The following is a 24551-nucleotide window of genomic DNA, read 5'->3' on the forward strand; positions in this document are numbered from 1 at the left end:
AACTTGCAAACATATAAAGAAAAATATTTGATCGTTTTCATAAAAATATCGAAAGAGCCTCATCCATTTAAGGGAAAGACACACGTGGAGTCTTAATGAAACGTGTGTAACTGCATCGATAAAAGGACAACTCAATGGTAGGGACTCATGAATGGAGAAAGGAAGAGAGAATAAATTTCCTATGGTTTTCCATCTCTTTTTCATCAATGCATCTAAAAGGAGCTTTTACTTTCGCTTACAAGCCCTACGTCACACGAGGGCTGTTTATTTCTACTCCCTGTGGATCAGCTATTCCATCTTTTCGACTTCGTTTCATAAAAGCTTTTCTAATTTACCCCAAGATGCAGGAGAAAATATTGCGAACGAAGAAAAAACTGATAATTTTATTATTAAAGAATGAAAAGGAAATGTTTATATTATCGTATTAATATATCTCTAAAGTAATTTCATTTCCCCAAATTGGTAGCGATTTTTTTTTATGACTTTTGAAATGTTTCGTGGCACTCGTATTAGATAGTTTTTTTTAGGATGAACTTTTACAAGGGTTGAGCAACGTTGAGTCATAAATCTTACAATCAGTCTATTATGGTCGAGGCAACGTAGACGAGCGAGACGCTTGGTGATCCTGTGAAAATTAGATCGGTTTGATGCGATAACGTTCTTACGAAATAACTCGAAGAGAAAGAGAAGCAGTAGACATTTTTTTTTTATATAACAAATAAATTTATTTAGGAAAAAGAAGTAGAAAAAAGTGATGAAATAACGATGCATACAAAAATAATAGAAAATCAAGTCTAGTTTGATATCCAATGATGTATCCAAATGATTTCAACTATACGAATATTTATATTTTACAAAAGAAATTTATTAACATAAATGGTTAATAATTTTGATTTGTCGCGTTTGATTTTCGCGCCATTTGTTCGGCTTTTTCCGCTCAATTTGGGCGCGCATGCGCGGAGCTATGCGGTTCAACGCGGCGGATGTTCGAATCCTTGCTTAGTTGTCCTCGCGACGCGCTCGAGAAAGGGTTAACTTTGTTGTTCCTTCGAAGGAGCAAACTAATATAAAAGTTTTGTCTATTTACATTATTGTTTTTATTTGTATTCGCAGTAAAGCAACTGGTGAAGTCAAGAAGAAAGAATGATATATCCTTAAGCTTAAAATGTAAAGAAAGAAAAAACGTGCGACGTTTGAAAGAAACAAGAAGGAAGGTTAAGGATATTTTCGGAAAATCGTCTCCTCTGGTTTTTCAATAAAAATGAAGACGTGCTGTGAGGTAAGAAATGTTTTTAAACGCTAATCAGGTTGATTTCTATTTGAAATAAAACGATCCACAAATTTTCTCTTACGTTTCGACGAAAAAATGTTGTAACACTGTATATTAAATATAGTAAAAGTCAATCATCTAATCGATTGATAGAAAGAATACCTTCGACGCATTTAAACGTTAAATAACGTGAAAATTGTCGAAACGAGATTGGAATTTGAATCCGAGTAAAGAGAAAAAGAGACTCCTTTACTTTTTGTAATTACACGCATCGTTAAATGTCGAACAAAGAATGGGAATGAAGATAGTCTCTCTTAAAAAAAAAAAAAAGAAAGAAAGGACATAATTGCGCACTCATCTATGATTCTTTGAACGTCGTATTCTCGAAATATCGAATTTAACAGATACAAACAGGTTCGAAATATTACATATTCGAAATAATGATGATTACTTTGTTATATTGAGAGTTTGGGGGCAAAGTTTTGCTTGCAATGATTTTTCAATGATTTTCAAATAAACGGAGAAAACTGGTCGCAATAGAGCTAATAATTATTCGGACTAAATTAAAGGAAAAAAAAAGTATAGAATATTCGTTCTCTTTTTTCTGTCTTCTTTCTTTTGTACGTACGTTCCCCGATCGTTCTCATATTCAACGCGTTGTTCGAGATCCTTTGGCGCGAGGGTAAGGAGAAATTATGCTGGCTCCGTGTTGAAGTTAAATGAAAAATGTTTAGCGTACTCGACGCGAGCTGAATAATCGATTGTTCCTGTTCGTCTCGAGTCGCGGTTTCCTACGCAGCTACGGAGCATGGATTCTCACGTTTCGTATTAATATCTTATCGCGTGTCAGGAAACCAAGTGGCCGGTTTCTATTTCTACACATATAACGCCGACTTCTCGTCTCATTTGAAATTCATCGCTCGGCTTAGCGAGCCGCGAAACGCAACCCTTTTCCGACGACGATCTAATTTGATCCATCGCGTTATATTGTTCAACCGTTTTCCGATCGTTTCGACCAACTTACCTTTTCACCGGAGACTCAACGCGACCGTTTACTTTTCCGAACAACTCCAAACTTCGACATTTTAACTTTATACAATCTTCTTCTTTTTTTCTTATTATATTTTCATTATAATTCAATCTCAAATCTTACTAACGCGAACATTTTCATTACATAGATAAATATAACATGAAATGTTTAAAGTAGGACGGAGCTTGGCTATTCTTTCAGTCGTGCCAATTGAATTTGAAAAATCGTACGGCAAACCATCAAAACTAGACTAGCCGCGTTTAATTAACACGGCCATCAACCGCACGACAATCCGACGTTCGAAATTCTATCCCCCACTTCCATCACTTTCAGAGACTGTAACATATGTACCTAAATACATAAACGACGGTATATGCATACGTAGAACGTATAGCGTTCAATGTACCTCTGCGTATTTTCTCGATACGCGTCTCGTCCGTTAATTATTTTCAAGAATATCTGTTTTTGTCTATTAAATAAAATAATACATTAATGGTTACATTTACAAAGCAGTCCCGTAAATCGAAATAACCGAGGATAATAGTCAATCGAAATGAAGTAATCGATCGAAATGACGGCGTAAGTAATGATTTCTGTGAAAACAGCTCGCAAATCCTTCCTTCGATTGCTTCAACGAGTTTAACACCTATAATTCATAGTTTATTAACAACAGTAGAATTCCGTGTTGGGATGTATTTCGAGGGACATGTTAATTCCATTAAACGGACAATAGGGACGACAAAATCTCTGTTATCGGTAAAAGCGAATATTCTTAACGTGCCTGACTTTTCGGTCTTTTGGAATCGAAGCTTTGAATTTAGGACGCGAATCTTCTTATATTTTAACATCCTCGTTATCCTAACTTATACCGTTATAAATAAATTGTATATTTTTGCAAACTATTGTTTACGTATTTGTTTACCTATGAGCACATATTCAATAGAAATGCAAATAATTGTACGAAAATATGAATAGTAACGTTAAACTTCAACCCTATTGAGATAAAATAAAGCTTTTTTACACTATGGGTTTAAGATTGGAATTTTATTTAATTGACTATGAGAATCACATAGTTTTTTTTCCCCTACGGCTTGAAATTTACGAATTTTTACGGTAAATTCCTTAGTGTTTCTCGCGAAAACGACGATCGAGAAACGTTATCGAGGAAGGAAGCCGAGAGTTGTTGAATCCTACTCGATTATCGCGTTGGAAGAACACAAGCTCCCTTATTTTCCTCGATTTCGAAGGATTTGCGTTACGCTCGCGTAACTTCGATTTTATTCCGTTCGTGCGTAACAACCGGAGGAAGTCGATGTCTACCGAATGGATAAAACGCATCAAAAAAAAGAAAAAAAAAAAAAGAAGAAGATTTCGAGAAAAGAATGAAAACGAAGTAGCATCGCGGAGAATAATGCCCGTTTTATTTCTTATTATTGAAAATTGAATAAATGAATTAGTTCGTCCAGTGAATTTTCTCCAAAGTATACCCGATAGCCTAAATTTGAATGTTGGCAAACAAATTTCCCTTGATAATTCGATAAAAAAGTAAGAAAAATATAAACTTATTGAATTTTCAATTGAAGAAGAAGTCGGATGTTTTATTTCATACTAAGAAAAATGAATATCTGACTTTAAACGGTCATTTAGCGAAAAATCCGAAACAAGGAAAACGGAATGAGGAGGAGTAGAGACGAAGAAGGTTCGGAGGGAAACCAGACCACCCTCGTAGACATTTTTTACGTTTTTCCAAGTGCCGTTGCGGTGGATCGCGATAAGACCGAAGTTATAAAAGTACAGAAAAATGAGCTACAAAGAAAGATTCAGGAAGAAAAAAAAATAGAGAGAAGAAAAGAAGAGAAAAGAAGAGAAGAGAAGAGAAGAGAAGAGTGGTGCAGACCTTGGAGATATATTTTATATAATATCGAGGGACACTCGAATGAAAGGGTGAGGATGAGGGTGGTTTTCGTAGAGGGGTCGAAGACCTAGAGTCGGATATCTCGAGAGCGCATAATTATCTCGGCTTCTCTCGTATTATCACGCCTCACGTTGCTGGTCACGAGAAATCGACGACGATGACGACGACGACGACGACGACGACGACGACGACGACGGAACGGTCGTTAATTAATGCTTTTCACCTTTCCTATGGGAGATTTTTCAAAATTATCCTCGGGCATCTTCGAATCTCGACCGATATAATATAAAGGTTACTATTTAAGAAATCTTACATCCTTAAATACACTGGCACAGATTCCAAGACCAAACTTATCGAGCATTCTTTCAATCCTATTAACATAAAAAGTGAGAAGAATTAACATTTCCTTTATATTATAGGAAATCAAATTGAATCTCGAAGGAATCTCGAAGGATTACGATTTCGCGAGTCCTTCTTCCCCTTTCTCTCTCTCTCTCTCTTTTTTTCTCTCTCTATTTCTCGTTTCCGGTAGCCGGTAACGCACGTGCATCGAACATAGAAATAAAGAAGATTCGAGAGAAAAATTCATATCTCCGAGGAAAATAGATTTACTCTGATTATTTATTGTCCCTAGATGTCATTGTCTGCAGATGCAGAACATTCTATTTGTCGAATTTAGTCTAAGTTCTCTTGCGCTCGAGTGTTTTTGATGGAACGGCCAATAGTTGATCGGTCTCGGTGTAAGAGACGCGCGTCTGGAACGAAGCGGTATCAATTTGTCTAAAGGGACTCTACCTACCCTTAGTCAAATTCACTTCAGCTAGTTCGATAAATTCTTTTTTAACCGAACTATAATAAATTCGATTGATAATATTATTTGTAAACAACATAAATTGTCTCACTCGTTTTTCTTTTGCATTTGGTATGATTGTAACGACACGATAATAAAGTAATTATATTTCTATGGGTATATTTCTATGGGTATATTTCTCTGCACGTTTCTCGAAGGGAGACCTTTGATGCTCGTAAAGGAGATCACGAGGGAGTGCTTCGTTCGTCGCGTCCGATACATCCTACGAAGACGTTGGAAAGAGGCCCACCTAAGCTTTCCATCCTAACGTGGCAAGTAGCTTCAGGCTACACTCTCAACCCCTCCGACCCTCAGCTCTCAGCCTTCAACCCTCAGCCCTTCTATGAACCCATCCCTCCGAACCTTCGAAGACGTTCTCAACCCTTACGCGTCGAGCGTATCCGTTCCTTTAGACCGACAAATTATCCCTTCGGATAAGTCGAAGTTAATCTCGCAAGCAGCAGAGCGTGCCTGGTGACTTCCTTTGCTTACCAATGGGAGAGAGAGACTCTCATCGCTTTAGTTAAATACTCCATCGAGTTAACTGGGAGTTTCCACGAAATTTCTAATCACCGATCGCACAAGATCAAGATCGTCTCATTTCATCTTATCGAAGTATACTTATATTAGACAGAAAATATCATAACTCGTATAACAAAGCAAATTATTCGACTGACAATCATTTCATGGGAAGAGAAATTTTGTATTTTGTGTATCTATTGTTACGAAAAAGAAAAAGAGAAAGAAAGGAAGAAGGGAAAAAAGAAAATTCGTCTAGTCGAGTCTAAAACAATTTTCATTTGGTTAGGCGTCGAGTTGCAATAACGTCGAGAAAAAAGGGGAAAAAAAGGGGGAGAAAACAGGGTAAAGGAAAGGAAGCAGTAGGAAACACGCGACAGCGTTATAGTTCACGAGAGAAATCCGTTAGAGGATACTAAACTGCGCGCGGCTATTAATTTTGGGTAGAAAGTTTGTGGGTAAAATTTCGCTTGATCGGTCTTAGTAAGAGAGAGAGAGAGAGAGAGGGGGAGAGAAAGGGGCAGATTTAGGGGAGAAGAGAAGACTTATTGTTCCAACAGGGAGGCGCGATTTTGCGGCGTGCCCGAGGACTCAAACTCGATGCGAAAGTTTTCCACTGCTGCTAATTTTCTCCACACTCAAATCCCTTTTTTCGCGTCGCCTAGAACGCAAAGAAATATGTCTCGAATTGAGCATACCATGAAAATTACTCTTTCCACAAATTTGTTCGATTTTATTCAAAAATGAATAAACTCATCGAGATGATTGCAATTTTTGAAGTTATACTTCTTTTGGCGCGTTAGGGAAAATGTAATGGGGAGTGATTTTGTTCCGAACGTCTGGAAAAACGACACCATGAAGTTTGTCGGTATTTAACGACGAGCGGCAAAGCGATTTCAAGTATACGGCATGAAGTTGTCTTCTCTTCTTCTTCCCCCCTTTTTTTCTCAAGCGGGTCACCCATCCAAATACTAATCGTTCTCAGCGCTGCTTTACTTAAATGATCGAAGTGGGAACTAATGCTGTAACCGCGCCATGACTGTTGTTGACGCGACAAGTAATTCAATATATCTCTCTTATATTTAGTGTGGACTGATATTTATATTATGATATTTTATTATTCTTTCTAATATATATATATATCGATAATAAATTTAAATTAATAATAATAATAATAAATTTTTTTTTGTTAAGTTATTTTTGAGGTTATTGAGGTTATGTTCGTTTTGGTACGGCAAAGAAGTATAACTTCTTACGTGCGTACATAATTTTTATTCTATATATATATATATAATAATAATTATTTATTTTTTTAAGTTATTTTTTTTCTTTGAAGTTTTTTTTTGAAGTTATTTTGAGGTTATTGAGGTTATATTCGTTTTGGTACGGCAAAGAAGTATAACTTCTTACGTGCGTACATAAGTACACACACCAGTTTTTTTTTTTTCTTAGAATTATTCTGCTTTAAAAAAAAAACACGATTACACTCGCGTTCTTCTTGCGCGCGCGCGCGCGCCCCTTTTAAACTGAAACGGATTATTTAAGGACCCTTCTCTCTTTTTTCTCTTCATTCTTGGCTGTTTCTTTCTCGAACAAGAAAAAAAAAAGAAACAAACTCCCTCGATGAAAGTTTCTCCGCATATCTTCTTCCTAGGGTCGTATATGTCGACTCACGGAGTAACAAGAAAGGAACAAGATCTGGTGGGATCGTTAGAAGAAATTCGCTAGAGAAAGAGATAGTTACAGATAGGGAACACTTTTTGTGTACTTTCGTGATGAGTTTCATCGTCGTTCTTCCGATCCGTTGACACCGTGAACGACGACCAATGGTACTTGTTTCGTTCCTCTCTTTCTCTCTATTCATTTTTTTTTAGAAAAAATTGCACAAAATTCTTTATCGATATAGTAAAAAATGTATCAGCCGATTATTCCCGAAACTAATTGAAATATTTACCAAATATGTGTGTGTATATGTGTGTGTATTTTGACTGTGCGTATATATTCACACTTTCGTGCAATGTTTACAAGAAAAAAGAACAAAAAAGTAAGAAAGTAACGCATAATATTCCACTCTGTTTAACATTTTTTCTTCTCTTTCGAAGAAAGAGTTGTAGGAAAAGGTATTATGTAAGTCGCAGCTGCCGTTTATACCAGCGCAAGCTCGTGGTCCTAGTAGAAAAGTTGCTCGAGTTTGTCAGTTTGGATCGACGCGAGAAACCCTCCTCCCCCTAAACTCCCCGTTCTTTTCTCTTTATCCTTGGCGTTAACTCCCCGAACCATGACACGTGCTTCCACAAGCTGCTAACTTTTCTTATTTTTGTACATTCGAACCCGCGTGTCGATTTCACAGCTATATCCAGACGAACCTTTCGTTCAATCGAATTATCGCAGGACGATTAAAACCATCGCGGAAATTCACTTTCGAAACGTTTCTTTCGCTTGATTTTAAAATCCATCCAAGAGTTTTCCCCCGACAGCCAGTTGTATCATTAAAATTCTCAAATGACAAATTTTTCTTTATATTTATATAATATATAAAGTATAATTTTATATATTATTATAATTTTATATATATATTATAAAGTATAATTTTACGGTATATTTCGTTTAGAAATTTCGTGCCGTTTAGAAACGAGGTATGGTAAATTATATTAGTGCTGTGATCGAAGAAAATCGTTGAAATAAATCGTAAATGTAATCTGTTATACGATGGTGGTTGGGATTAAGAAGCCTCTTAGAAAAAATCACGTATCGGAAGTTGCAAAAGTTTCCTAATCGATGTTTCTTACCTAACGCGGGCATCCCAAGTTTAGTAACGTGTAACGATCTATTTCCTCTCCTACGAGAGGATCTTCCACTTTTACGATAACCCTTTATACCCCGCGTAACAATTCCGATAAAGGAGAATATTATCGGTACGAAACGTTAACGTCCTAAGGACCACATCTTAAGGACCATCCTAAGGACCACCTAGCCAAGTTCGATCGTGTCAGAGTTTCTTCTTAAACTAGATTGTACCTATACAAGAAAATAAAACCAGAAAAATCGTTAAATTTGCTTATCGACGTTGAACGCAAATTACCGTCATCCCAAGTCATCCCAAGAGTAAAGTTTAATACAGTTTTAGATCAAAAAATCATATTTCGAAGTTCCTCCAATTTTTCGAAGAAAATCAAATGCAGAAATACAAAATTTACATCTATTATTTTTTGTCCCCCTTACGTAAACACAATAAGAGATAATTCTAAGAATTCGTCTTACTAACGAAACGTTAACATTTTTTCAGGAACACGCGAATGTCGTTTTCATCTTCGTCGCATGATCAAAAATGTCGGCGTACAAATCGTCGGGAAGAAAATGTTCGGATTCCTCGGTAAAATAAATGCTGCGGTACCTGTATGCGTTACACGCTAGTCAAGTAAATCGACGAAGGGAAAAGAAAAGCTGCATTCTTTGATAGAGGAGAAGAAGAGAGAGAGAAAAGGAAAGGGAAGAGAATAGAATAGAATAGAATAGAATAGAAGAGAAGAGAAAAGAAGAGAAGAGAAAGAAAGAGAGAAGAGTTCCCAGGAAAGTTTCGTCTCTCGAACCTGTTGCTTGGCACGTGCGTTTCGACAAACGATTTCCAATTGATTGAATACCTAGACCTATTATCCTACTGCATCATTGAAAAATAAAAAAAAAAAGATAACGTCGAATTAATCCTTCATATCTAATATAAGATAAATTTATAATCGATTGCGATCAAATATATATGTGTGAGATGCGAGCACCTCCAAGCCAAACACTTAAATAGACGTTCGTAAGAAGATTGAACGGTGGGTCCTGGATAGCTCAATGGTTAAAGAGCAGTCGTTCGGAAAGCGGAAGATCCGGGTTCGAGTCCCGGTGGTCCAGTCTGCTCCAATTTTTTTCACGAATCCTATATTTATGTATATGTATATATATATTTATCATTGTACCGTTTCGCATAAATTAATTCGTATCTTGTTGTTCGACGTGTTGTGATCATTTCGATTCCAAAATGACGTTAATCGGTTTATTTTCATCTTTGACGGTTCGCTCGAATGATTATCGCGAATATTGTTCGACTTTTTCATTAGAAACGAGGATTATAAAGATGCCGATCGATCAGAGAACAGGGATTGACCGCATCGTTCGTAAAACTAACGTGAGATTTAATGGAGACGGATAATCTCTTTGTCGATGAAAACACTTGGATTGTAGAAAAGGAAAGGAAAAAAGACAAAATAAGCGATGGAGACCCTGAATGCGAGTGGTGGACGTCTTTGCCTTTCGATGGAGGATCAGGAGATCCTAGAAGATCCTAGGACACCGACTCTCAGAAGAATCAGTTATAGTATCGTTCTACCTGCCATCTGTTGCTTGGGCATTATCGGTAACATGTTGAATCTGCTCGTACTTACGAGGAGGAATATGCGGGGCACTGCTTACATTTACATGAGAGGTGAGTCAATATTGTTCATAACTTATTCTTATATCAACGCTGGTTAAAATTAATCTTTCACTTTTCAAAACGGAACAATGACAAATGTTTTTTTAAAAAGATCTTCTTTACGATCGAAAAAGCAATAAATAAATATATCGTAAAGATTTGTTGAAATATGAATACATTTATCAAGAATTAATCACGCGACGATTCGACTAATCATTCATTTTTCTAACGAATTTATTTCTTTATATAATAAAGCTGTTTTATATAATACAAATGAATATCGTAATTATGAATAAGAATAGAATGAGAAAGAAAAGGGATAGGGAGAATGCCATTAGCATCGGAGGATGGTGTAATTCCTTTCAATAAAGTTATTCCATGTTTACATAATATCGAAGCAGAAAGCTCGATCGCATTCCTCTCCACTGGTAGTGCATTATCAACGTGCTATGGAAGGTCGTAGAGTCTTTCGAGCACGTCCCCGGCTTTCGTAATTTGCGCACTACAACTACGAACGAACGAACGTGTACTTCCCATCCAGCAAATCATATCTTTTCTATGCTTATACCGATCATCTTGATTACCCCATTAAACTATCATTTCTTTCTTTTCTTTTTTTTATTATTTCATCCTTGATTAAAACTATTCACACACATACACACACACACACATTTAATCAAACTATTTTTATTATTAGATATTACTTATTATTTATCACTTGGAATTTTTCCTTCCTTCATTTATTATAATATAATACTTTGCGTTAATGAAATACGTCCCTAATGAAATAATTGTAATTCGGTCCTAAGAAACAATTTTCTTCCTGTTTCCTTCGCACAATCTAATTTACCTTAAAACATTCCCGTTGGTTCCCGTTTGCGAGGATAAGTAAGAGGAAGAGAACCATCTAATTTTGTTCATCTATTTGGCAAGGAAGCAGCAACCTCGACTCTTTTCGGCCGCTTCCTCGTTACAAGCTAAGCCCGCTATTGTTGTCGAAACTTTTTCAAGGTTTAAAGAAACACTTTGGCGATCGGAAGGAGCTCTCTTTTCTTTCCTCCTTCTACTTCCTTTTAACTAACGCGCGAAAATGCATCAAGTTGCAAGAAGGTAGGAGGTTGGAGTACCGAAGCAGTATTATGCATATCAGCCTGAAAGCGTATGAAAGTGTATGAAAGCTTGTTTTGACGCCATCTTGGATAAAGTCTTCACCCGGCGCATATTAATAGATTAAAGTTATCTTTTGTGCTTTTAATATCGAAGAATGATTTTCCAAAGATGTTAGCTAGAATCGTTATTTTGGAAAATATACTTTTCAAAGTTAGACGAAGAACGGGATGTTTTTTTCCGAAAGCTCATGTTTTTTCCAAAAACATGCTCGACACCATCTGTCACCCTCTCAAATGATAGATATGCTTTCCTTATCCTAGCCACGTATAAGAAGGGGAATGTTTGGTTATACCTTTTATAAAATTTCATGACGGAGGGTCGAGAAATAGCACAGAGCAGAAACGTGTCTCGTAATACTACAGTCCCCCAGGCGTCCTATCAGAAGGAAGATTTTGGTACTTTTTGCGGGAGGTTCGACTGCTTCCTTCGTTTCCGGCTGGACAAGACCCGTGCATTAGGGGGAAATTACTCGACGATTCAATTTCGTTATGTCAGGAGCTGAATTCTCCTCGTTTCCATCGTTAGACTCTAAATCTACCTCAGATCTTAACGAAGTCGATCGCGTGACGAGCATTTACAAAATACCTGCGAATAATCTTTCAAATATCACCGCCCAATACTCTTGTAAAACTTTATTTCATATAACGCTCGATTATCCTACGTTCATTTGATTTTGATATTATATCAATTGGAATGTTTATTCGCGTTTCGCGTGAGATAATACAGGTTGATGCCAAAGAGATGACGACTTTTATTCTGGAAATACAAAATTTCAATTCTAGATATGCACGCGGTAAACGTTGACGAGCCGAAGGGAAACGGTGGAGTGCGAAACGTCATAAAAAAAAAAAAGAAAAAAAAAAAAAGGAATAATTCCATTAGCGTGCTTCAATATCGATATTTTATATTTATTTTATTAGTATTCTTTTTTTTCCCTAGTATCGTGAGAAAGTCAATGTTTTATTTTATTAACGCTCGCCAGAGGTTTTTTCTCGCGTAAATACGTATACATACGGGGTAATATTCGCGTACCCAAGACATTTTTCAGAGAAAAATAGTAGTAGAGTAGAAGTTCGTTCGATCGATGGAAGAAAACTTGCACTTTAGTCGTCGTTTTTAATGTAAGATAAATGAATAGAAGAAAATGAACGTTATCGATCGTATTCGGTTAGGAGAAGGGTGAAAAAAAAAAAAAGAAAAGATGCGCAGTTAGAGGATGATGATGAGGGATCTCGATTAACCGCGTTGAGAAGTAACTACTACTTTCAATAGCCGTGGTGTGTTCATGAAACGCTGCATGTAAGTGGCATTTATCTCTGGTCTCGTTCGAGCAACTTCGATCGTGGCGGACTCGGTAAATACGGGATACTTCAGAGACTGTCTGCCATTGGATGCCCACTTGGCGGTCTTGTTCGATCTCCTTTCAAGTGACTAGTCAGCAGCTTCCCTCTATGCCCATTTTCTTCTTCGGTCGAACGAAAATCATGACACAATTGTATATCCGATTAAGGACATATTTTTTTGCGAGAATTGTAAACGTAACGCGAGCATTGTAAAACTTATTCAAGAAATATCATCATCGTCATCATCGTTGGAATCGTCGAATTCGATTCCAACTGTGAACGTTGTATTGGTATCTAGCTAATTAATTCGCACCGTCGACGCATCCGTCGGCTCTGAAATTACACGTTCAACGAGTTTGTCGCCAAACGAAATTGTCACCTCGTCGATTATTTTCTTTTTTTCTTCTTTTTTTTTCCCCTCCTTTAATCTTCTTTCTCTCCATGATACGTAGAGCTCGCGCATACGTATGGAGATTATATTATCCTATCCCCTCCGAGTACGCTGAGAGTCAAATAAAGTGTTCAAACTTGTCTCACATTTTTTACTACGATTCTTTTTTTCTTCCGATGATCTTAATGTGCTTAAATGTACTCGCCTCACCTTCCCCCCCCCCACTCGCTCCCCGCTATTCTTTCCTCGTTGTTAACAAACTGTATATGTAACTTTGAACGCATTTAGCTCGTTGTCCGCCGGTAAATAGGCTTTTCCAAGTGCGAGAACGAATGGATTACCAACGTATAACAAGCTAATCATTATTAACGTTAGGGAGTTTGTGAAAGCTCAACGTCGTTCGAGCCGAAACGAGAAAACTACTTATCCTCGCTTATTTTAACCCCTCTGCAAATAAGTTTTGGGATAACCACCCTCGGGTGTCGATCAAACGCCCGATGATGTCCCCCCCACCCCACCCCACCCCCCTTGTTACGAACAAAAGATTGCGAATGGCAAATACGTTTGAACACTTTTCTCTCTCTCTTTGTCTCGCTTTATTTCTCTTCCACTTTTCGAGGATCGATACAAACACTCCCCCGTACACGGGATGGACAAAGACAGAGGTAGACCTTATTACACCGAATACGAGCGCGATACGAATTTCAATTGACTCGATTGCTCCTGGGACTGACGTCAAGTTAACATAAAAAACAAACCGAAAGCTTGCTTGCTAGCTAGCTAGCTAGCTAGCTCCCTGCGCCATGATAAGATTCCCGCGTTAAATTTCAATTCGCTTTTATCCCTTTTCCTCTTTTCTCGTCTTCTTCTTCCTCTTCTCGTTACTTTTGTCTCTTTCTTTTTGTCCTCTTTTTTCTTTTTTTTTTTAAAATCGTTTAAATAAATCAGACAAATTCGTTCCGAAATCTCATTTGTGTTATAACAAATGATGGATCTGTGGTTAGATTTTTGTTCAAGAATGATATTATCATTATTATTATTATCGCATTCCGGCAACAGGTTCGTCCCTTTTCCTTTTCGTTCTAAACGTCGACGAAGCTACCAAAACTGGAGCTCGACGCCCCTCCTCGTCACAGGATCGACCTTTGTTACCAACCTAAAGACCTCATCCGCGTCACCCGGGGCTTTATGAATATTAACGACAGTATCTCCCTTCGGTATCTCCCTTCAGCATCTCCCTTCGGTATATTCTCCCTTCCACTCACACTCGGCTACTCATATCCACCCGCAGACCTAAACTTCTAAGAACTTTAATTTACGGCTAGGATATTTAGTTTTCGGCCTGGGTGACGCTCGTCAATGGATAGATGCAATGCAATTTACTATTACCACCATCGTGACCCACCACCGCGAGATTAAAAGGTTTAAGAGACATAAATATATTTCTCCGTTCGAACGTGTCCTACGCTTAATGAGCTTTTCCCAACGTTATCGTTGTAGCTTTATTTGTCGAACGCGCACGATCAAATCGTTTTGTATCAATTGGAATCAACGATTACGATGACATTTCTTCCTTGCCTAATATCATTGGCTAATCATATTCCAACAATTTTTATCCCCAAATTTTCTCTCGTACTTTTGATTCGAAACGTAAATTGAGCGATTACGGTAATTTGTTTATCTTGATGCAACTCTCTCTCTCTCTCTCTTTCTCTTTCTGTCTGGTTTTATCATAGCAAGAGAGAAGAAGAATAGAAATCAAATGACGGTCCAGACTAGAGCCATAGGTAACTCGAATAGAAAGCACGTAGCTCGAATATCCTTCGCGAGACAGTCTCTTGTCTCTGCATCCCTTCTTTCTTTCTTTCTTTCTTTCTTTCTCTCGAAGCATTTTTCTTTCCTTCTCTCAACGTTCTCTATCCTATGGATCCGCTATCTGTTAGATTCAGCAATTTATATGCGAAGAGGACACCCTCCTTCTCGAATAGTGCGAAGGATAGTTCGCAGTCACGTATGACAGGTGAGTCGACGTTGAATAACGTACGTCGAACTCGATCGATTTTCTTCCCTTTTTCCTCTTGGACCAGAGACACCTTTGTGAATTTCGTTCATTACTATCGAGATAAAAAAAAAAAAAAAGAAGAATCTAACCGTACGATGCCGCGTTGACCACGCCCTACAAAATAAAGTCATCCGAAATGCTTGCTTGCTTGCTTGCTTGCTTGGACCGACGAACTAAGGGCATCTTTAGGATTCATCTAAATCGTATGGAAATTAATTTACTCCGAGACGAGTACGATCAGGGCCGAACCCTTCCGGAAAATCCCGAGAGGGATTACTTTCTCTTCGTCGAATTACTAAGAATTAGTTAGATTTTACAGTTAGGTGTATTGCGAATCAATATATCTCTTATCATTTACAGTGACTCGTAAAAGTATTTTAACAGTGTTGTGCCCACGATATATTTTATTAATTATAATAATTATTAAATATTATTATTATAATTATTATTATTATTATAATTATTATAATTATTATTATAATAATACAATAGTTATGATTTATTTCTTACAGTCGTAACGATTGTTGAAGCCACGAAAGTATTTGGACATATAGAACTAAGATCAAGAAATAAATCATAACTACTGTATATATATTTCGATTTGCTTGAAACTATACCTGTATAATCTACAGAATCATACCTCCATCCAATGTTAATAATATGTCGGTGAGTGTTCTATAAAATACACTTATTATAATTAATAAAATATTTCATGACAACTGTTCAAATACTTTCGTGAGTTACTGTATATTCTGATTTGTTTAAAATTATACCTGTATAATCTACAGAATCATACCTCCATCCAATGTTAATAATATGTCGGTGAGTGTTCTATAATACACTTATTATAATTAATAAAATATTTCATGACAACTGTTCAGATACTTTCGTGAGTTACTGTATATTTTGATTTGCTTGAAATTATACCTGTATAATCTACAGAATCATACCTCCATCCAATGTTAATAATATGTCGGTGAGTGTTCTATAATACACTTATTATAATTAATAAAATATTTCATGACAACTGATCAAATACTTTCGTGAGTTACTGTATATTCTGATTTGTTTAAAATTATACCTGTATAATCTACAGAATCATACCTCCATCCAATGTTAATAATATGTCGGTGAGTGTTCTATAATACACTTATTATAATTAATAAAATATTTCATGACAACTGTTCAAATACTTTCGTGAGTTACTGTATATTCTGATTTGTTTAAAATTATACCTGTATAATCTACAGAATCATACCTCCATCCAATGTTAATAATATGTCGGTAGATGTTCTATAATACACTTATTATAATTAATAAAATATTTCATGACAAATATTCAGATACTTTCGTGAGTTACTGTATATTCTGATTTGCTTGAAATTATACCTGTATAATCTATAGAGTCATACCTCCATCCAATGTTAATAATATGTCGGTGAGTGTTCTATAATACACTTATTATAATTAATAAAATATTTCATGACAAATATTCAGATACAGTCGTGAGTCACTGTATATCTTTCTCATCGAGAATACGCAAACAATTTGTCCTGTTTGCTGCGATCTTACGTTAGTTTCGATTTTTCGACAAAAAAGCAAGCCTCAAGCCTTTATTTGCTCGTCGGTCTCTGTATCTTCAATATACATGCAAGGGTGGACTCGCACACTCTCATCTTTTTGACGTGGGTCGCGTAAAAAAAAGATTCTTGATAATAAGGGTCGTCTAACTTGGGAGAATGAGACGTCTACCTCGAAATACTCTTTCCCTTTCTTTTTTTTTTTTTCAGAAGAAAGAGAGAGAGAGAAAGATAAGACTAGGGTTAGAAATTTTATGGAGCCTCTCATAGTAGACGGCAACACCTTACCGTTTCCAATCTTTCTTACATTTTTTTCTCCTTTTTTCACATTTTGCGCCAAGATTACCGATGATATAGCCAACCAAGAAAATCCTTAAAAAAGGCAACGATTCACGGCAATCGTTACGTATTTACTATGATACAATTCTCCGAGACGAACCACTCAATTTTTCCATCCCTTTTCAAACCTTAGTTCCTTAGTTTTTATTTTTATTTTCTTACGTTATTTTTGTTGATTTTTTCTTTTTTTTTCTTTCTTTTTTTTTTGTTGATTATAAGATTTTTACCTTTAAATCCGTCTTAAGTTAATAAGTAAGTTTTTCCAAATTTGTTCGAGTTAGTGCAAGTGTAATACCGTTGGATAATCTAACTTGCTACGAAAGAAGATAAACTAAACTTAAAACGAAATGTATAAAGTTAAAGAATACTAAAAGAAAGTAATAGTTTGATTAAAGAGAGACAGAAAGGAATAGAGAGAAAAAGAAAGTAGTTATATACTAAAGTAAATACATATATGTACCTGCTACGACTCTTCTTCTTTTTTTTTTTTGTTTTTTTTTCTTTCTTTTTCTCAAGAAGATTTTGCGGGGAAAAACACGGAAAGAACATAGAAAAGGAATAGTTCTACTCGCATCCTCTGTATCGCATTTGGTAAAAGGAATTTAAGTGAGAAAACATTCACGTACGGTAGGTGAGATCAAAAGACGTAGAAATTCGTTTGCACTTTCCCCATTTTGAAAAGAGTGGAAACCGCGACGGCCGCATAAGTCGATTCGTAAGAATTTGCATGAGTCGAGGACGTTGCGTTTTAGCAACAGAACTAAGTAGATTCAGTGGCCCCAATCTTAAAGTTCGTCTCTTGAAAAGCTTTTTTACTTCCATACAGTTTCTTTACAATGTATTTTTTCTTCCATTACTGTTTATCCTTATCTTTCCTTTTCTACAAATAAGTACAAGTAACCCTTCTATAACACGGTATACAGGTTCCTAGAAAATGCCGTGTTGTGTGAAACCGTGTTATATGAGATCCAAAGTTCACACACACACACACACACACATTATTCCTTTACGTCATTATTTTCAAGTAATTTCATTTTGAAATATGTTCAACAAAATCGTGTTATCATCATCCAGTGCTGTAAAAGTACAACCTGTTGTACAAAAATTTTCGCAATTTATGAATCGTGAACAATAAATCGCTCCTAGAAATAGTAATAAAAAAAAAAGCTATTATAACATGACAAAGTCCTAATAAAAAGAGGAAGGAGAATCGTGTTATAGCGAAACTGTATTATAGGATACCGTGTTATAGAAGGATTACCTGTAACTAAACAAAATGACATGATTATTGCCATCATCGCGATTCGTTTGTCTTCCGGGCAAGGCAGCATACTTTCTCGATGCGTATTTACCAAATGTAAAAAGAGAGAGAGAGAGAGAAAGAAGGTTTTAGATTTACGATGTTATTACACGGTTTCTTGAGGTGTAGTTACCGTTAGAGAGCTTGCAACCTGGAATTACTTCGGAAGATTCAAAAGGTAGAAAATTAAAGCAAGTTGCGGGTTAACACCCCTTAGTCTCTAATCTCTCTCTCTCTCTCTCTCTCTTTCTTTCTCTTTCTAGTCGCAAACTCTCTTCGTGTCTCGATAATTTGTTCCGAGTTCTTTCGAGTCTCGTAGATGGACAAAGGACAAAATATCTTGACTACTTTACTTGCGAGCAAATTCATTGACATTTGTTTCACCTAAATAAAGCAACATTTTCAATAAACGTTACGGTATCTGTTCGTGTAAATATTAAATATCTACTAGAAATTTCATATAGAATAACAAGTAGCAAGTCATTTGCACGACCCCGTTGGATTCGAATAGCCAGGTAGGAAAATTTTATTTTCCAAGAAAATTCAAAACTCTGACGTTAAAATGCTTGCAAATTCTCTGTTAGAAAGTCGACGTATCGAAGTGCCGTTTACCAAGGAAAAAGTCAGCATTTCTCTTCCTCTTGCAATTTTATCAGAACAACTTTTTACCTTAGACGAAGACAAGGATATCGGCTGAAAAAATCTCTCGAAGAGAGAGATTAGGAGATCTTACTTGTTGATTGTTTCCGAGTAAAAATTGGCCGGAATGCTCGGATTCGCGTCGTTGGGGACAGGAAGAGGGGGAGGGGTCGATAATTGAAAAGAGACAGAAACAAAAAAAAAACGGAAAAGAGAGAGGAGAGAATACGTGTCCGTATCCGGTGGATGGAAAGTTGAAAGTTTCGTTAGCGAATGAATTCGTTTTTTAGAGAAGACTCTATTCCCAGTCGTACACGAGCTCGCGCTCGCGCGCGCGCGCGCAATAAAAAGGATAACGGCGTTTCGCTGCCGTAGATGCAGTTGCATGCTAAGGAATGCAATTTCTATGCAAACGCATGGAGAATCTCGTTGTTAATTTCCCTACGAAACGAAGCGTAGCGTCGTCGTTCCTAAGATAAGCTCTCGTTATGCCAGCCATCTCGTTTCAACTCTTTCTTAGGTGACTACTCGTCCTATCTATGAAAAGCTCGAGGCATTGTCTTCTTCCCCTCGCGAGACCATATTTACACGTTATGTTGTCCTTTTAATTAATCGTTATAATCGTCATCATCGATTGGAAAAACTCTTTCCGCCAACTATTCCAACGTGTTTTATTCGACACTCGAGTGGTGGCCCACTTTTCACGTTTCACCTCGACGATTCTTTGACGTTTATGTTTCATCGATACGTTATATATCTACCAGAGGAAATACGTATTTACGTCTTATCTCCGGACGAGATTTCCTCGGGAAAATATTCTACCATAAATCTTTACGTTTATTCGAGTTCTCGCGTATAAGTACGCAAAGTATCTCCCCATTTTATTCGGCCATTCGCGATAACTGTTGACATTCGCGATGCTCGCTAAATCGTATGTAATATTTCTATCGCTAGGAAGAGAGAGAGAGAGCGAGCGAGCAAGCTTTCGACAAGCGTAAATGATTACGCAAAGATCATTCCCGCTCTTTCGCAATATCTCTCTCCCCTTTCGGACATCTTTATCCTCCGAAGAGAAATTCCGAGCACTTTGTTATCCTCGGTGAGTGTCTGCTACTCAATTAAGATCCCGTGGATGAAAAATAAAAGCGTCCTGCTGTGTCCTCCAAACGATAACTACAAGAGCAAACTCGAGTACACCCCGGGATCTTGAGGTATCCTCGTGAAAAAGCAACCAATTATTCAGAATAATGTATTCTAGTTTTTTTCCCTAAAGTTTCATATTTTCGGCGGCTCACCCTTAACGAAGATCTTTCACAGTCGGTATTTTCTTTCGAATTTAATTAGCTATTTTTTTTTTTTTGTTTGAAATATACTGCACAAAGTAATATTACGAAGGGAAAATTCTTTGACCATATTGCGAGCTGTCACCCTTTCGTATTATCTTTCCTTTCGACTCGTCGCCATTAGTGGTGTCGGTGCAAAAGAGACCATCCCAAATTTTTCACTTCTTTCATCGTCATGGCACAGAGTCTCGTTCGCCAAGGTACTTTCCGTTATACTACCGTGATCAATTCTTCAGAATCGAAATTAAAGAGAAAGAGGTTATAACTTCTTCGCGTTCCACGTGCCATGGCCGTATCAAATGAAAGAACTAAATCAACGCGTCGCGACGCGTCATTAATCATGTTCATTTTGAACAACGTATTGCCGTATATATTGAGAATAATATAAAAAGCGCAAGTTTTCGATCAAAAGTAGAAAAATAGTTTGAATTTTATTGTAATTTCACGGAGATATTATATATATAATATATGTATTATCACTTTACCGACCGCTAGCCTATTAATAGGCTTTTTGGGCCTATTAATAGGCATATTTGGTCAAACGCTCGATTTTCTTTACGTATTTTATTATATTATTTCAAAAACAAATTTAAGCACCTATTTGAGGATTTGTCAAAGGGAAAAATCCTCGAAAGATATCGTTTCGCTACGAGATATTATAATAGATAGAACGCTTGACAAATGTTCGCTGCGGCTAACTTTGCCAAAAATTCGAATAAATTAAAGGTATTATATATATATATATATATAGAAGAGCGTGATTTGTAAAATGTCGAGATACGATACCGGAGCAGACCGTTCTATCTTGACGAGACGTTTTTGAAATATTGTTCTTACACTTTCTTACTTAGGCGAGTCGAGGACGAATACGAGTTGTTGAATGCCTTGGGAGACCGGATTCATTTTGTTAGACATCTTTGATTATGTTCTTATTTGTATTTATTTAACACTCAGCTGAGAGAAGAAATTGATTAGATCGTAAAAATTATCTTTTACTCGAAAGTAGTTATAGTTAGGGGATTCAATTAGTTTTTAAAGTTCGTTCAACTTTATCGAGGGATCTCATTCCTCGCTTTCTCGAATCTTCGTCTCTTTTCTTTACCTTTCTCCTTATCGTTTTACAGGAGAAAGACGCGTGAGTCGTTCGAGTGAGAGATAATGTAATAACGATAACAAGTGGAAATCGTTTAAATAATATTTCCGTGGATTTGTTTCAGGTTATTCCGTGGCGGCTTTGCTCGCAATCCTTTTCTGCATTCCATTCGCGTTCAGAGTTTTCATTCATAAAGAGACGGGACAGTGGAACAATTGGCCGCAAGCTTTTTATCATGCGCACCTCGAACTATTTCTTGGAAACGGATGTCTTGGTAATATTATTTACGATTAATCCTAATATATTATTTCTTATTTATTTTCACGATTATTTCTAACTCTTTTCGTCTACGTTTAAAACGTTCCAACAGGTGTCGGAGTGATGATGTTACTGGCATTGACGGTTGAACGTTACGTGAGCGTTTGCCATCCAGGACAACACACGCGACCACTTTGCGGACCGCCGCATTTGACCGTGGCTCTTATTCCTCTAGCCACCTTTCTGCTCTACCTACCCAGTATATTTCGTAGCGAAGTAACTACTTGCCTTTTGGCTCCTGGAGGATCTCTCATCTATCAAAAAAGAGAGAATACATCCTTTCTACACTCCCTTTTCTATCAGGTACGGAAACATTATATTTTTACTTATTATACAACTACACGTTTCTACATTCCTATGGAACCTGCTGAAAGAATCTTACACCGCGTTATAATATGTAATACAAATGCGTTCAACACTTTGTTCTACTTTGTTCTTCTCTGTTCAGGTATATAAAATAGTACTGGAAGTGGTTTTCAAGATCGCGCCGACGATACTGCTAGCTGGTTTCAATCTGAGGATCATGGTGGTCTATAGAAGATCTTGCGAGCGACGTCGCCGTATGACTTTGTCAAGAACGGTGAGCAACGACGAAGATTCTAGAACGTTCGCCGAGGAACGAAGGTTGATACTTCTTCTCGGTAGCACCAGTATACTTTTTCTGGTATGTGTCAGCCCGATGGTCATTCTTAACGTCACTCTGAGCGAGAATAACCTCAGTTATTTTTCTTATCAGGCGAGTTTTTATCTATGAATAAACATTATCGTCAATTTTAAGCTATTCTATCTCTTATTCTGTTTCTTCTTATTATCATTCGATTGCGTAGGTTTTTCGTGCGTTGGCCAATCTTCTGGAAGTCCTCAATTACTCTATCACTTTCTATATTTATTGTCTCTTTTCGGAGGACTTTCGAAACACCTTGATGCGTACCTTACAATGGCCCTGGCTGGTCAAAAGTGGACAAGAAGGACGAAGAGTACCTATGAAACGTTCACCATTGGCAAGACCCACCACAACAACGACTCCGCCTACAACCGCTGTGCCAACGCCAGGTCATTTGACGCGTGCCAGCGTCTAATGAAGAAAACAAGTGTTCGATTTGGCCGTTTAATCCGATGCCCGAAGAAACACTATCCTCCTTTCTTAACGAATTAACAAAACTTAACGTTTTGGTATCCTCGCATATGCATTGCGCGACTAAAACATTTTTAAACAATATCGTACTTGCTCCTCGCACTCCTTCATTTTTCTTCGCGTCTCTCTTTAGATAGTAAGTTTTTATATAAGAATAAACAAGAAAATCGACTGCCAAAGACGATAATGTATACTTTACGCAAACTTATTTCTCTCTTTTAACAAAGTTAAGAAGAAGAGAAGAAATGAATGAATGGTACATAATCGTATTTAACTTTTTCCTTACCAAAGCTGTTTGCTATATACTCAAAATGACTATATTTTAAAATCACCTAACCAAATTCTGATTGAATGAAGAATCGTAGGTAAACATTAGATATATCGATAACTTCGACCAATGTTCTTTATTTGTCATTCATTTTATATTGATTTAATAGAAATTTGAAAAACTAACTAATGATTTATATAACACGACGAAGTACGAAATGTTACATTTTGTGGTAAAGTGTACGCTTGCGATTAAACTGTCTCGAAGAATGGCGGTGTCTGGTGACGCGTACCCTCCGCTGCACAATGATTCCAAATCCCTAAAAAATAGTCAAACCCCCAAAAAAGGTTTTTTTGTGACTTTTAACAATGGGGGATATGTTTAGAGGACCCTGCAGTATCTTTTTCAACTATTTACTATGAATAAATGCTTATGTACACTTGTAAATTATCAATTAAAACGTGAACGTCGAGCGCACCGCATTTATGACTCGCTGCGCCCCAAAAATTATGGTCTCTATCAATCGCGCATAATACAGTTAATATTTGTCCGATTTTAAAATATAATTATGGAATTTTTACCTGGCAGTAAGTGCAATTTAATTATGTTTATCAAAATTTACATAAATAACAAATGTAATTGCTAGTAAGGAGTATATTGCAACGTGTTTTTCGCCGATTCGATATTACAAATATCTATTTTAAAAGTTATCAAATTTGGTCGAATTATATACTTTAATTGGTATTAAATTGTTTATTGAAACATTACCTAATAAATAAAAAAAAACCTTCCCCCGCAGCTTTTATTCACGATTTTGTACAATAATGCAGAAACGTTCTTGTAAAGACTTTACACATTATCCACTACTTTGTGTAATTACAAATAAATGTAATTACAAATGAATATAATATAAGGATAATAAATAGATAATTCTAAAGAAAAAACATTTTTGAACATTAAAATTTAAAACAACAATTCTTTTTTATCCAAGTTATCTTTTTGATTTTAAGTCCGCTATTTTGTTTTTCAAAGAAACAATTTCAAATTCAGGTTGATCATATGGGGCTTATTGAGGACATGAGCAAATAAGCCCTTTACAATATTATGCATGTTGGCAACACTTCGCTATAAAAATTACCGCAAAAAAGTTGGCATAGAACCTCAACAGCTGAAAAAAATGAATAAGTGCATTTAATTGCTAACTAATAGAAATAGGTTAATCGTTCATAACGTATAAACAATAGGTAAATATTTTGTAAATTATAATTTTTATTTCTTTTCACTACCCTATAGTTTGTTACTTTGGAAATCAACTTTAAATATATCCCCTGCAGGTATATATATATATATACCAACTTTATTTTCATTTTTTTCAAAGTGCGCTTGCGCCTTGAATTTATAGTTGCGCATGCGTATAACATATCTCCCACTCATGACAGCGCCATTTCATAATTATTCAAAGTGTAATAATTATTTTCAACTAATTAACGATAAATAAAAAATATTTAATAAAATAAAGTTGAGGAGCCG

The 24551-nt window shown here is 36.5% G+C and overlaps 1 protein-coding gene across 1 annotated transcript; it reads left to right on the forward strand.

Annotated features, from left to right (window-relative positions):
• Nucleotides 1-1007: 1007 nt before the first annotated feature.
• Nucleotides 1008-23924, forward strand: LOC122525170 (probable G-protein coupled receptor B0563.6). The gene is made up of 6 exons (XM_043647847.1): nt 1008-1279; nt 8871-10052; nt 21425-21574; nt 21671-21921; nt 22067-22354; nt 22446-23924. The coding sequence occupies exons 2-6, from the start codon at nt 9842-9844 to the stop codon at nt 22695-22697; spliced, it is 1152 nt and encodes a 383-aa protein (XP_043503782.1). The 5' UTR covers nt 1008-1279; nt 8871-9841; the 3' UTR covers nt 22698-23924.
• The last annotated feature ends 627 nt before the right edge of the window (nt 23925-24551 follow it).

Source organism: Polistes fuscatus, unplaced genomic scaffold, assembly GCF_010416935.1.
Source record: "Polistes fuscatus isolate 324 unplaced genomic scaffold, CU_Pfus_HIC Scaffold10, whole genome shotgun sequence".
Classification (NCBI taxonomy): Eukaryota; Metazoa; Arthropoda; class Insecta; order Hymenoptera; family Vespidae; genus Polistes; species Polistes fuscatus.

Bases quoted from the DNA above. Each gene is read 5' to 3' on its own strand.
- LOC122525170 (XM_043647847.1), top strand. From the start codon at position 9,842: ATGGAGACCCTGAATGCGAGTGGTGGACGTCTTTGCCTTTCGATGGAG. The intron at 10,053-21,424 runs GTGAGTCAATAT...GATTTGTTTCAG, and splicing joins TGCTTACATTTACATGAGAG to GTTATTCCGTGGCGGCTTTG. The intron at 22,355-22,445 runs GCGAGTTTTTAT...TCGATTGCGTAG, and splicing joins TCAGTTATTTTTCTTATCAG to GTTTTTCGTGCGTTGGCCAA.